The 13,382-nt window shown below is 40.8% G+C and overlaps 1 protein-coding gene across 2 annotated transcripts in view; it reads left to right on the top strand.

The window, feature by feature from the left end:
* Window positions 1–13,382, top strand: part of LOC143924505 (lipopolysaccharide-induced tumor necrosis factor-alpha factor homolog) — a 153,996-nt gene that overhangs the window by 90,455 nt on the left and 50,159 nt on the right. The window contains exons 2-3 of one of the 2 annotated variants that reach the window (XM_077448846.1): window positions 8,105–8,176; window positions 13,072–13,125. In XM_077448846.1, coding sequence (XP_077304972.1) covers window positions 8,116–8,176; window positions 13,072–13,125 — 115 coding nt within the window. In that variant the 5' untranslated portion in view covers window positions 8,105–8,115. The remainder of the gene's footprint in view (window positions 1–8,104; window positions 8,177–13,071; window positions 13,126–13,382) is intronic. The other variant, XM_077448847.1, reaches the window with a different exon arrangement.

Consider the following 13,382-nt stretch of genomic DNA (forward strand, 5'->3'; position numbering starts at 1 on the left):
ACTCCACATGTAAAAATAAAAAAGTGCTTCCAATAGTGAAGTATAGTAAAACTATTACAACAGCACACAAAATCTTCAATTATTGCACTTATATCCTTTATAACACACAAAGGCACTTCAATGTAAACTTTCCAAAGTAGGGAGCTTGCAGTGGTAACGCAATGTACTGCGGTCTCGGCGGACCCGGAATAAACCTATAAGTTTCACCCTCCACTTCGCTCGCTCTCCTCTCCACTCCACTTCTCTCCACTCCAAAATCACTACACACTCCGTGACCGGTATATCCAAATGTCAAATACTCCTGATGGTTGCCGTGCAACCACGCCCAGACATGTTTCTTCAGTGCGACTTAATCATTGGGGTTGGCTACATTGACTGAATATAGTTAGCTTCTATAAGACGTTATATACATCCCATAAACTCTATAATCCCGCATAAATGCAGAGTGATGTACTTGCTCTTTGTCTCCCGGCAAAGGTAAAGCATAATGGGCTACTATGCATCAGATATCACCGCTGTCCCCTGTAGCATGGAGCGTCCATCTTCTTCCGGATATCGCTGCTCCGGCCACAGCGTTGAAGCATCAATGACGTCACTCCTGCGCATGCGCACAGGAGCTGCAACTAACGGCATTTCGCCGTTAGCAGCGGCATGTTCAATGCACCTGCGGTGCCTGTCTTTTTGTAAATATCTCCTAAAAGTGAATTTTTTGGATCTGATAATTATGAAATCTGGAGCTAAGATCAGTACGAAGGTTTATTTTAAACCAACTGACAGAAATAAGTTACTTGTCTATTGGGAGCAGTCATCACCCTGATTGGATCAGAAATATTCAGAAGGGACAGATGCTGAGAGATGCGCAGAAATTGCACTACATTAACTGACTATTATGCACAGGCTAGTTTTTAGAGAAGGGGTATAAAGAAGATACTAGTAATAATATTATTAATGAAGCAGCAATAATACCTAGAGAACAATGCTTGAAAAAGAAGGAAGATATAAGTAGCAGCACTTCACATCAAGTGGGCTTTATATCGGACTTCCATTATCAATACAAAGAGGTAGAAAATATTTTTAATAAATATTGGCATATCCTATGTAGGGACAGATATTTATGTGAGATTTGACCAGATAGACCGAAATTGATATATTGGAGAGCCCCAAATTTTGGAGATAAAGTGGTACGAAAAATTCTAGAGTGTAGATTTTAAGGGGTTCTTCTCTTTCCCCAAAATGTATTTGTTGTAGGACTGTAAAAGTTGTTAATAGAGGTACGACCAGTGTCACTAATAAAGATGGTGAAACGTTTGAAGTCAAACAGTTAATTACGTGTAATTCATCCTATGTGGTTTACCTATTGTGGTGCCCATGTGTGTTGTATTATGTGGGACGAACTAAACGTCTCTTGAGGGTTTATATAGCTGAACATCTGGCTAATATCAGAAAGGGTTTCAAACATCATAGTGTATCACTACATTTTAGGGAGAAGCATGACCGAGATCCCTCTGTTTTACAATTTTGTGGCATTGACTGCACATTTCCTTCATTGAGAGGTTCAAATTGAGTTTGTGAATTATCACAGCGTGAAACAAAATGTATCTTTCTCCTCAAGAGTCTTCACCCGAGAGGGTTAAACATTGAACTCGATTTGAACTGTTTTATCAGTAATTTATGATGAATTATGTCAGTGCAATGCACATTTTTGTGTATATATAGTTTTATTTGCTCGGTTTATTATAAGAACAAATAGTCAATTAGTGTGCATATAGTACAGTCTTGCTCTTTGACTTATTGGCCGTCCCCCATTGATATAAGGGAGGATGTCTAATAAGATCTTTTGTTTTCCGACATACTAGTGTATTAGTTTTATTATTAACCCAGTTAGGGGTGGTTCTTATTCTTATTTTTAAATACCTCAATAGATTTAGGGATTTTTTAGGTTTAAAAATTATTTTACATTTATAGATATGCATTTTATTATATACAGTTTTAGGTATATATACATATATATTTTAGATATAATATATGTATTGTATCAGCATATCTATGCAGAGCTTAAATTCACTCCAATTATTAATTTATTAGGTAGTGTCAATATAAAGTGTTAATGATATTGTTTAAATACTGCTTAAATGCATGTATACATCACTCTGCATTTATGCGGGATTATAGAGTATATTGGATGTATATAACGTCTTATAGAAGCTAACTATATTCAGTCAATGCCTCTTTGATCATTGTAATCGGGGTCAAACCTGATGGATTGCGATTATGGGGACTTGGAGCGCACGCATGCGCGATTGTGGGGACTCGAGTGCATGCGTATGCAGTAAGAAATACGTTCGGAATGATCAAAGAGTGGAGTATAAAGGGGAGGATCAGAGACCGTGTAGCCAACCCCAGTGATTAAGTCGCACTGACGAAACATGTCGTGGTTTTGACGTTCGGATATACCGGCCTCCGAGTGTGTAGTGATTTTGGAGTGAAGAGAAGTGGAGTGGAGAGGAGAGCGAGCGAAGTGGAGGGTGAGACTTATAGGTTTATTCCAGGTCTGCTGAGACCGCAGTACATCGCGTTACCACTGCAAGCTCCCTACTTTGGAAAGTTTACATTGAAGTGCCTTTGTGTGTTGTAAAGGATGTAAGTGCAATAATTGAAGATTTTGGTGTCCATTTATGAAGCAATGATCAGTGGAGATCCAGAGGATCGCCGCTGATCACAGCCCATAAACAGTATATAAACCAGAGATAATCCGGGGGAGATGTGTTTGAACTTGTTCTCCCGCCGATTATCTCCGCACATGGAGAATCCACATAGACTGACACAGTAACGGTCACTATATGAAGCTGTGATCTCAGCGCTTCACTGGTGATCTGTGTCAGAATTCACACGCCCCGATTCACCAACTCAGAGGTGGAGAACCGGGGTAGTGAAGAGGGAATCGGGGGGATCTGAGGAGGAAAGAGGAAGATAATTAACTTCCTTATGCCTCGTTCAGACCCCCCAACACTGTAACCATGTCCCCCTGTCATATGTATGTGTATACATATATATACATATATATATATATATATATATATAATGTGTATATGTATATATATATAATGTGTGTGTATATACATGTATATATAATGTCTGTGTGTGTATACATGTATATATTATGTAGGGGGACGCTTTATTTCACTAACATTAATCACACCGCGTGTCAGTGTATTGAGCTGTGATAATTTATCACTGCTTAATATATTGACATCTCTGTGTATCAGTGAATTTCTAGTACTGTAATCTCGTAAAGTCTCACGAGATTCCAGTATTAGGGGCCGTTCTCCAGTGTTAGAAGCGTTTGTAGATCGCTTCACTCCTCCAAGTGTGAAGCGATCTACTCCGCTTCATATAGTGGCACACAGAGGAGAAAGAGCTCCTATGTGAATGCCGGAGAATGAAGCAGTGAATAGATTTCACTGCTTCATAAAAGGACACTTTTGTGTGCTGTTTTAATAAATAGTTTTACTATACTTCACTATTGGAAGCACTTTTTATTTTTACATGTGGAGTGTATTGTCTAATGAACACCTTTAGAGTAGTTTGATACCCCTGGGGGATTATCAAGTGAGATTGCCGAGCATGAGAGTGCAAGGCACGATCTATTGGTGAGAGCATTTCTTAACCACTTCAGGACCGCCGTATTGCCAATGTACGTCAACACAATGGCACAGGCAGGCACAATCACGTAGATGTACGTGATTGCCTTCCAGCGGGTTGGGGGTCCGATCGGACCCCCTCCCGCTGGTTACGGCAGTCCGGTTCGTTCCAGGAGCGCTCCGTGATGAGGGGATGGCCGTTGGTTTTCGGCCACCCCCTCTGGATCGCTCCTGGCCAATGAGAAGCTTCCTCCCACTGTGTATTGTTTACACAGGAAGGAGGAAGTGATGTCATTCTCCTCGGGGCGGTCTTTTTGACCGGACTACGAGGAGAAGACTAATAGTAAGTGTGCACCAACACTACACTGACATGTAGGTACACACAGGCACACAAACCCCCCCCGATCCCCCCCGCCCCCCCTCCCCCCCCAGTCACAGTGTCACTGATTGCATTGATCATTTCTTTACTGATCAATGCATTCAGTGTCAGTTGTGACAGTAAAAACTGTCAGGACAGTTAGTGTTAGGTCCAGGGTAGCCCCCTATCACCCCCCAATAAAGATTTAACCCCCTGATTGCCCCTAGAGTTAACCCTTTCACCCCCTTTTGCCAGTGTCACTAAGCGATCATTTTTCTGATCGCTGCATGTGTCGCTAGGTAGCTAGTTATTTTTTTAGGTTCACCGCCAGGTTTTTATATCGCTAGGTACCCCGATATACTACCCAATAATGGGTTTTAACCCCCTGATTGCCGCTAGTTAACCCTTTCACCCCCTTTTGCCAGTGTCACTAAGCGATCGTTTTTCTGATCGCTGCATTAGTGTCGCTACAGTCGCTAGGTAGCTAGTTATTTTTTTAGGTTCACCGCCAGGTTTTTATAGCGCTAGGTACCCCGATATACTACCCAATAATGGTTTTAACCCCCTGATTTCCGCTAGTTAACCCTTTCACCCCCTTTTGCCAGTGTCACTAAGCGATAATTTTTCTGAACGCTGCATCAGTGTCGCTAGTGTCGCTAGGTAGCTAGTTATTTTTTTAGGTTCACCGCCAGGTTTTTATAGCGCTAGGTACCCCGATATACTACCCAATAATGGTTTTAACCCCCTGATTGCTGCTAGTTAACCCTTTCACACCCTTTCACCAGCGATCACAGTATAAGTGTCACTGGTGACGCTGGTTAGCCAGTTAGTTATTTAGGTTCCCCGTCAGGTTTTTATATAGCGCCAGGGACCCCCATATACTACCTAATAAAAATTTGAACCCCCTGATTGCCCCTAGTTAACCCTTTCACCACTGATCACCGTATAAGTGTTACGGGTGACTCTGGTTAGTTTGTTTTTTATAGCATCAGGGCACCCACCATTTATTACCCAATAAAGGTTTAACCCCCTGATCACCCGGCGGGTGATATCAATTAGGTTTTAGGGTCAGGGTCTGCGTCACCCCAGGCAGCGCTAGGTTAGTGCCAGTACCGCTAACACCCACACGCAAAGCATACACCTCCCGTAGTGGTATAGAATCTGAACAGATCAATATCTGATCTGATCAGATCTATACTAGCGTCCCCAGCAGTTTAGGGTTCGAAAAAAACGCATTGTTAGCGGGATCAGCCCAATTACCTGCTAGCACCTGCGTTTTGCCCCTCTGCCCAGCCCACCCAAGTGCAGTATCGATCGATCACTGTCACTTACAAAACACTAAACACATAACTGCAGCGATCGCAGAGTCAGGCCTGATCCCTGCCATCGCTAACAGGTTTTTTGGTAGCATTTTATATTCAAATCCGGCAGTGCTTGGTTTTCGGGGTCCCGTACGTGGCTAGGCTCCCAAAAAGTCCCCCACATGTGGTATCCACGTACTCGGGAGAAGCAGCAGAATTTATTTTGGGGTGTAATTTGACTTCTGCCCATAGCATGTGTGAGCAATATATCATTTAGTGACAACTTTGTGCAAAAAAAAAAAAAGTTTGTAATATTCCCGCAACTTTTGGCAAAATATAAAATATTCCATGGACTCAACATGCCTCTCAGTAAATAGCTTGGGGTGTCTACTTTCCAAAATGGGGTCATTTGGGGGGGTTTTGTGCTATTTTGGCATTTTATGGCCTTCGAAACTGTGATAGGTAGTGAGGAGTTAAATCAAAAATTTGCACCCTTAGAAATCCTGAAGGTGGTGATTGGTTTTCGGGGTGCCGTGCGTGACTAGACTCCCAAAAAGTCCCACACATGTGGTATCCCCGTACTCGGGAGAAGCAGCAGAATGTATTTTGGGGTGTCATTTCACATATGCCCATAGCATGTGTGAGCAATATATCATTTAGTGACAACTTGGTGCAAAAAAAAAAAAAGTTTGTAATATTCCCGCAACTTGTGGCAAAATATAAAATATTCCATGGACTCAACATGCCTCTCAGTAAATAGCTTGGGGTGTCTACTTTCCAAAATGGGGTCATTTTGGGGGGTTTTGTGCTATTTTGGCATTTTATGGCCTTCGAAACTGTGATAGGTAGTGAGGAGTTAAATCAAAAATTTGCACCCTTAGAAATCCTGAAGGTGGTGATTGGTTTTCGGGGTGCCGTGCGCGACTAGACTCCCAAAAAGTCCCACACATGTGGTATCCCCATACTCGGGAGAAGTAGCGGAATATATTTTGGGGTGCAATTCCACATATAACCATGGCATGTGTGAGCAATATATCATTTAGTGACAACTTTTTGTAAAAAAAAATATTTTTTTTTTTTTTGTCATTATTCAATCCCTTAGGACAAAAAAAATAAATATTCAATGGGCTCAACATACCCATCAGCAATTTCCTTGGGGTGTCTACTTTCCAAAATGGGGTCATTTGGGGGGGGATTTGTACTGCCCTGCCATTTTAGCACCTCAAGAAATGAGATCGGCAGTCATAAATTAAAAGCTGTGTAAATTCCAGAAAATGTACTCTAGTTTGTAGACACTATAACTTTTGCGCAAACCAAAAAATATGCGCTTATTGACATTTTTTTTACTAAAGACATGTGGCTGAATAAATTTTGCCCTCAATGTATGACTAAAATTTAGTTTATTCGATTTTTCTTATAACAAAAAGAAGAAAATATCTTTTTTTTTCAAAATTTTCGCTCTTTTTCCATTTATATCGCAAAAAAAAAAAATCGCAGAGGCAATCAAATACCATCAAAAGAAAGCTCTATTTGTGGGAAGAAAAGGACGCAAATTTCGTTTGGGTGCAATATTGCATGACCGCGCAATTACCAGTTAAAGCAGCGCAGTGCGAAATTGCAAAAAGACCTCTGGTCCTTAAGGTGTTTATTGGTCCGGAGCTGAAGTGGTTAAAGGAGCGGAGGCACTGGACACATATGGTGTGATGGAAGATTGTTCAAGTCACTTCAAGATTATTTGTTCACTTTGAAGTATAATCACTAGGATTAATTTAATCATTAATTGATTAATTTAATCATTCATGGACTTGGACATTGGATTTGTTTTAAACCTTATGGACATTATTATTGATCACTTTTTTCACGGGATGATTGTTTAGTTTTATTTAATTGTGAATATTAATGCTACTATTTTATTAATTTGAAATCACACCTTTATATTTCACATAGTTACATAGATAGTAAGGTCGAATAAAGACACCAGTCCATCTTGAGTGAGTGTCTACAATTGTCCCTATCCCTGTACATTGCACACTCACATTGGTCCCTACCCTCAAGGAGCCCACAATCCAAGGTCCCCATTCATATACTAGGGCCAACTTTGGACAAAAGCCAATTAACCTACCAACATGTCTTTGGAGTGTGGGAGGAAACCGGAGTACCTGGAAGAATCCCACGCAGGCACAGGGAGAACATGCAAACTCCAGGCAGGTAGTGTCGTGGTTGTGATTCGAACCAGCAACCCTTTTTACTGCTAGGCGAGCGTGCTAACCACTACACCACTATGCCGCCATGTATATATAGTTTTCAAGAATAATTTTTCAAGTAGCAGCTGGAGATCTATTTTACACATATTGTTTTTAGTATTGTTTGAGCGCAGTGGTGGTGTGAGAATGAAAAGGGGTGCGTTTATTTCTTTCACTAAACCTTTTTTTTAAAGTGGAGTTACGCTTTGAATGCAGATTTCTTTCATGTGTGGGGGACACATGGGATGCAACTAGAAAACTGAATGACAGCCCATCAGAACTTTAGGGTTTTGATATGGAGAGCAAAAGGTGTGGGTAGTGTTCCTATAATGAGTTGTGTGGGAACAATGTTCATAAATAGGAGACATTTATCATGAGAAAGTAATTAGGACCAACAAGGACAATAAATACAGAAAGTCTCAGCATGGATCAGTGTTAATGTGGACTTTAACTGTCCCTGCTAACAATAGGCATCAGAATATTTAAATGCATAACAGAAAATTGCAGGTATTTTCAAGATATTCCTAAATTTAATACATTTTGCTTTTTTTTGTCATGTAGGTAGATAAATCATGTATCAGCCAGAACCGGATAAAGGATATCCACCATCAGCACCATCTTACCCACAGCCAGGTTGGTATATAGAAATGTATTTGTACTTAGCTGCTGCCTGTTCACTTCCTGGATTTAAACAGACACACAGAGGCACACCTCCAGCTCTGCAGCTTTAATTTGCCCTCTTATGACTCAACCCCCTTCCTGGCAAACTCTCAGGAGAGTGAAAGAGAGCTGTGTATGATGTCATAAGAAGCCGTATTGGCTAATGACCAGACAAGAAACAGAAAGTGGGCTGTATAAGGTATTTACTGACAGAAAAAAATTATTTTACTATCCAAAGTTAAAACAAGGGCAGAAGATTTAATAGATAGAAAGATGAAAAAATTAGTGAAGTTCCGCTTTAAGCAAAGGCAAATGTTATGAACTGGCATATCTGGCCTTGTGGAAGTAGGACATTAATCATGCACAGGCTACTTCTGTCCATCTGATTGTCATCCTCAGGAAAACATCTAACTGTCTATGGCCAGTTTATTGCACATTATGTATAATAATCTGTGCTAAAAATCCTGAGTTTGAATTAGTGAAACTGTTCAGATGATTCATCATTCCCATATAATTGATGGCATATCAAGTTTGCCAGACTCATGCAATGAATGTCTGTAATTGTGTATATGCTACAAGGGTTAAAGTGGTTGTAAACCCTTACAAACCACTTTGACCTACAGGTAAGCCTAGATTAAGGCTTACCTGTAGGTCCAAGCAATATCTCCTAAACCTATATGGTTTAGGAGATATTTGCCCGAAAAAGAATTAGCATGATACTGTTTTAGTTCTGTCCACGATAGAAAGAAAATGCATATAAAACCACAATATGTTCCATTTAGGCCGCGTACACACGCGGGGACTGTTCGCCCAACTTTGTCCGCTGAACAGTTTCAGCGAACAGTCCGCTGAACAAGGTTTTTCGGAATTTCCGAAAAACTGTCCGCTGAAACTTTGTTTCAGCGAACAGTCCCCTCGTGTGTAGGCTTGTTCGTCAAACTAAGTTCCGCGCATGCTCAGAAAGGATTTACACGCCGAAAGTTATAATGCAGTGTATAGGACGTCGTATTTTTCGTCCCGTCGTACGTGCCGTTCACGTCATCACGCACGGTTTCAGCAAACTGTTCGTTCGTCGTGTGTGGCCATGTCCGTCCATGCTAATTTTGAGCGGACTGTTTGCCGAAACTGTTTGACGGACAAAGTTGGACGAACAGTCCCCGCGTGTGTACGCGGCCTTAATGTCAAAAAGGAGCACGAGGCCAGCCTCAGGTAGTTGTTAACAGAGATGATATCTTTTTGATTACATTTACTGATACATATTTTTTCAGCAAAAGTTATGTAATGCTTAATTTTTTGGCTCAATTATGCCTGAAATCTTTCCATCTTATGTGCATCAATTGTTATCTATGTGATAATACTAAAAGATTTTCCACTTTTAATATGGGACAAGCAACCTAGATTTAACAGGCCTATAGTATCTGTTTAAATAAAGGGAAACTTAAAGTGTTACTAAACCCACAACAGTACAATCAGTCTGTAAATGCAGTAAAGCATGCTTGGTATACTCACTGTGAAACCTAAGGGATTAATCCTCTGCATTGTGTAAAAAGGCTGTTTTGTTTTGTCCAATCCTCCACTTCTTCCACTGTCCCCAGCCTATCTCCTTAGAGGAAAGCCGCACATGCTCAGTTTGGTGTGTATTGATGGAGAGTTTTTATTTTTATTGGGAGAGTGTATGTGATCAGCACAGAGCCAATTAGCACTGTCCAGAAAGAGGGTCAGGGGCCTTGCAGCCTCATAGGACACTCGAAGTAAAATGAAGCCTCCTCCTATAAGCTTTAACCAGACACTGATAGAAGTCACAAGACTGCTATACACTGCTGATGAGAAAATGTATTTAGTGGTTTATATTTACTAAAATTATTGCATTTCCATGTTCTATGCACTATAGTATATATATATATATATATATATATATATATATATATATATATATATATATATATATATATATATATATATAGTCCTGAGTAGTAACACTTTAAACAATGTAAAAGTTACATCACCGGCTAGGCCCCGATTATTTTGATAAAAAAAAAAAAGTATAAGCCCTGGTTCACATTGATGCTGATTTGAAATCATGCTACTTCATGTAGCAAGGTCAGCGCGATTTCAGGTGCTACTTGACAGACATCTGTGAAGTCACACCTGAAATCGGCAAAAGCAGTACAGAAACTTCTTTCGCAAAGCAGTGTGGAGCAGCAAAATCGGTGTCGCACTGATTGGAACAGTACCATTGCCTGCAATAGGCTGCGACTTGCCATGCGATTCCATCTCTAAGATCACATGACAAATCGCTCCAATGTGAAACTAGGCTCAATAAAATATTTACTTCAGTGTCAGAGCATGGGTCAGAATGGAACTTTCAAATAGCATATCTACAGACTAGGGACACTGGAAAATAAATTACATAATAAACTCTAATTTTTCATGTTAGTTTTAAAAAGTATACAATTTTGGTACGAACATTAATGCACACTTAGATGCGTTATACACACATCAATTTTTTTTCTGCCAAAACGAACAAATTACTGCTTTAGGATGCGCTGGCAGTGTTTTTTTTCATTTCTGCTTCTAAACATCCCTGCATTTTAGGCAATGTGTCTACCCACATATAGGTGTTTAGAGGCAGGGGTGTGTAAAAAAATAAATAAATAAATCGTTTGTCATCGTGTCCAGGAGCAGCAACGTTTTGACAGAAAAAAGCATTGATGAGTGTAAACGCATCTAAATGTGTGTTAACCCTGGTCATATATCCCCAGAGGTCAGGAGAAGCAGAAGGGTGAGGGAGGTAATATGGGAGTGGGGTTTATATGAAGGGACATGCCACAGTGTCCTGGAGGTTTTAATACTGTGTGGATTTCTAATTAGCAAGAGTTGGTGAGTGCAGTAATAAGGAGAAGACAGACGTGAGGGTGATATATATATAAAGTGTGGGGTGGAGAAGAGGGGTGAAGCAAAGAGAGTTTAAGGAGAGAGGACACAAGTGTCAGAAGGAGTGGTAGAGAGAGCATGTTAGGGGAAGAAGATCTGGAGAGGTAAACAAGTTCACCTGCATGCTGTGTGGTGTTGTTCAAAGTGTTTACCTGTATACTTTCATTTTGTGCAGAGTCGCAAGTGCTCCCCCCTAAATAAATACCCCTACAGAGTCGGAAGTGCTCCAACTTAAATACCCCCATAGAGTCAGAAGTCCTCTCATTTAAATAAATACTCCCACAGAGACGGAAGTGCTTCCACTTAAATAAATACCCCCACTTATAGAATGAACCCCAGCAAATGTGCTCTCCCCATAAAGATGCTGTCTAGCAGGGCAAAATTTCCATTTGTGAATCTGATTTGTGGGAGGCATAGTTGCAAAGATAAGAAAAGGCCATAATTTAAGTGAGTCACGGGAGAAAGAATAAACATAAGATTGGGAATAGGGCGGCAGATGATTAAGCAGAAAAAACTTAGATTAATACAAAGAAAGCAATCACTTTTCAGTTTTTCGATTCTGGGTGGATGGCAGTCAGCTGCAACATACCTGTGAAGGGACAGAGAAGACATCTTCACATGATGAGTGCAGAGTCAGAAATGCTCCCACTTAAATAAATACACCCACTTATACATGCCCGACTTACGAACCACTCCTACTTACAAACAGGGCACTGTGGGGACCCTCTGCCGTTCTGCGCAGACCATCTGCCGTTCTGTGCATGCGCGGCCAGACGGGAGCCTCGGAAAATGCTGGAAATGTCCGTAATTTGGCGCGCATGCACCGAACGGCATTCGACGGAACATCAGAAATGTCGGTAATTGTCATTCTGCACATGCGTGGCCGACTTACGAACATTTCCAGATTACAAACAGGAAGAAAGTCCAACGGGTTTGTAACCCAGGGACCCCCTGTAGAAAGAATGCCAGCAGCAAATGTGCACCCCAGCAAATGTCCTGATCAGATTTAGAACATGAATATATAGTAGTACTATGATGAAAGAATGAACATATATAACTAGAAGTCAACATTCTAATAAAATTCTATTTAGGCATTAAAAACAATTTTCCATATAATAGAGACCTAAAGGCTGATTTATAATAGAGACCCCACGCTGATTTCTTTTTTACCAATCAACAGCACAATTTCTAACTTTCTAAGGCCCCTTTCACACTGAGGCACTTTGCAGGCGCTAAAGTGCTAAAAATAGCGCCTGCAAAGCGCCCTGAAAGAGCCGCTCAGTGCACTCCAATGTGAAAGCCCCCAAGGGTTTTCACACTGGAGTGGTGCGCTTGCAGGACAGTCAAAAAAGTCCTGCAAGCCGCATCTTTGAAGCGGTGTATTTACTGCTCCTAAAGCACCCCTTCCCATTGAAAACAATGGTGCAACACTCGAAAACCCGCCTGCAAATCGCCCCTGCAGTGGTGCTCTGCAGATGGTTTAAACTCTTTTACATCCGTTAAAACTGCCCCACTAGCAGCCAATCAGCGTCGCTAAATGGCGGTAAAGCGCCGCTAAATATAGTGGCGCTTTACCGCCAGCGCACTGAGCGCCCCAGTGTGAAAGGGGCCTAAATGTTTTTGCATTTCCTAACACGAAGCAAACAAGGATTAGGAGTAGTAAGCAAATAGTTCATTTTAGGTGGCTAAAGATGGCTATACACTATACAATCTCGTTGTACAAGCTCTGTACAATTACCTTTAGATTTGCCAAAAACATATTTTTATTATTATTATTATTATTATTATACAGGTAATACAAGGTATTAGAATTTTGCAATGTTGGTGTATATCAAGAATTACTACAATGTTAGCACACTAACTTGATTTCTATGCTAACAGCTGCTTTAAATTCATGTGTAAATTTACTATACATATTCAATTTTTTTGTGAAGGTGTAGGAGCTGCTTATCCACCCCCTCCAGCCTATGGACCACCTCAACCAACAGGTAAAGTTATATCAAAATTCTTATCACGTTTTGCTAAAAGCAAAAAAAAAAAAATCATCAAAATAAATGTGTGTGTGTGTGTGTGTGTGTGTGTGTGTGTGTGTGTGTGTGTGTGTGTGTGTGTGTGTGTACACACACACATACAGTATATAAGAGAGAGAGAAATCTGCCTCCCTTCATCCACTTCTACTGAAAACCATTTGAGCAGCACCCAGTCCCCATTTTCTATGCCTTTTGTATGGAAGCACCTCTTTAAC

This window comes from Lithobates pipiens, unplaced genomic scaffold, assembly GCF_037356315.1.
Source record: "Lithobates pipiens isolate NorthernLeopardFrog02 unplaced genomic scaffold, aLitPip1_a1.2 Scaffold_22, whole genome shotgun sequence".
Taxonomy (NCBI): Eukaryota; Metazoa; Chordata; class Amphibia; order Anura; family Ranidae; genus Lithobates; species Lithobates pipiens.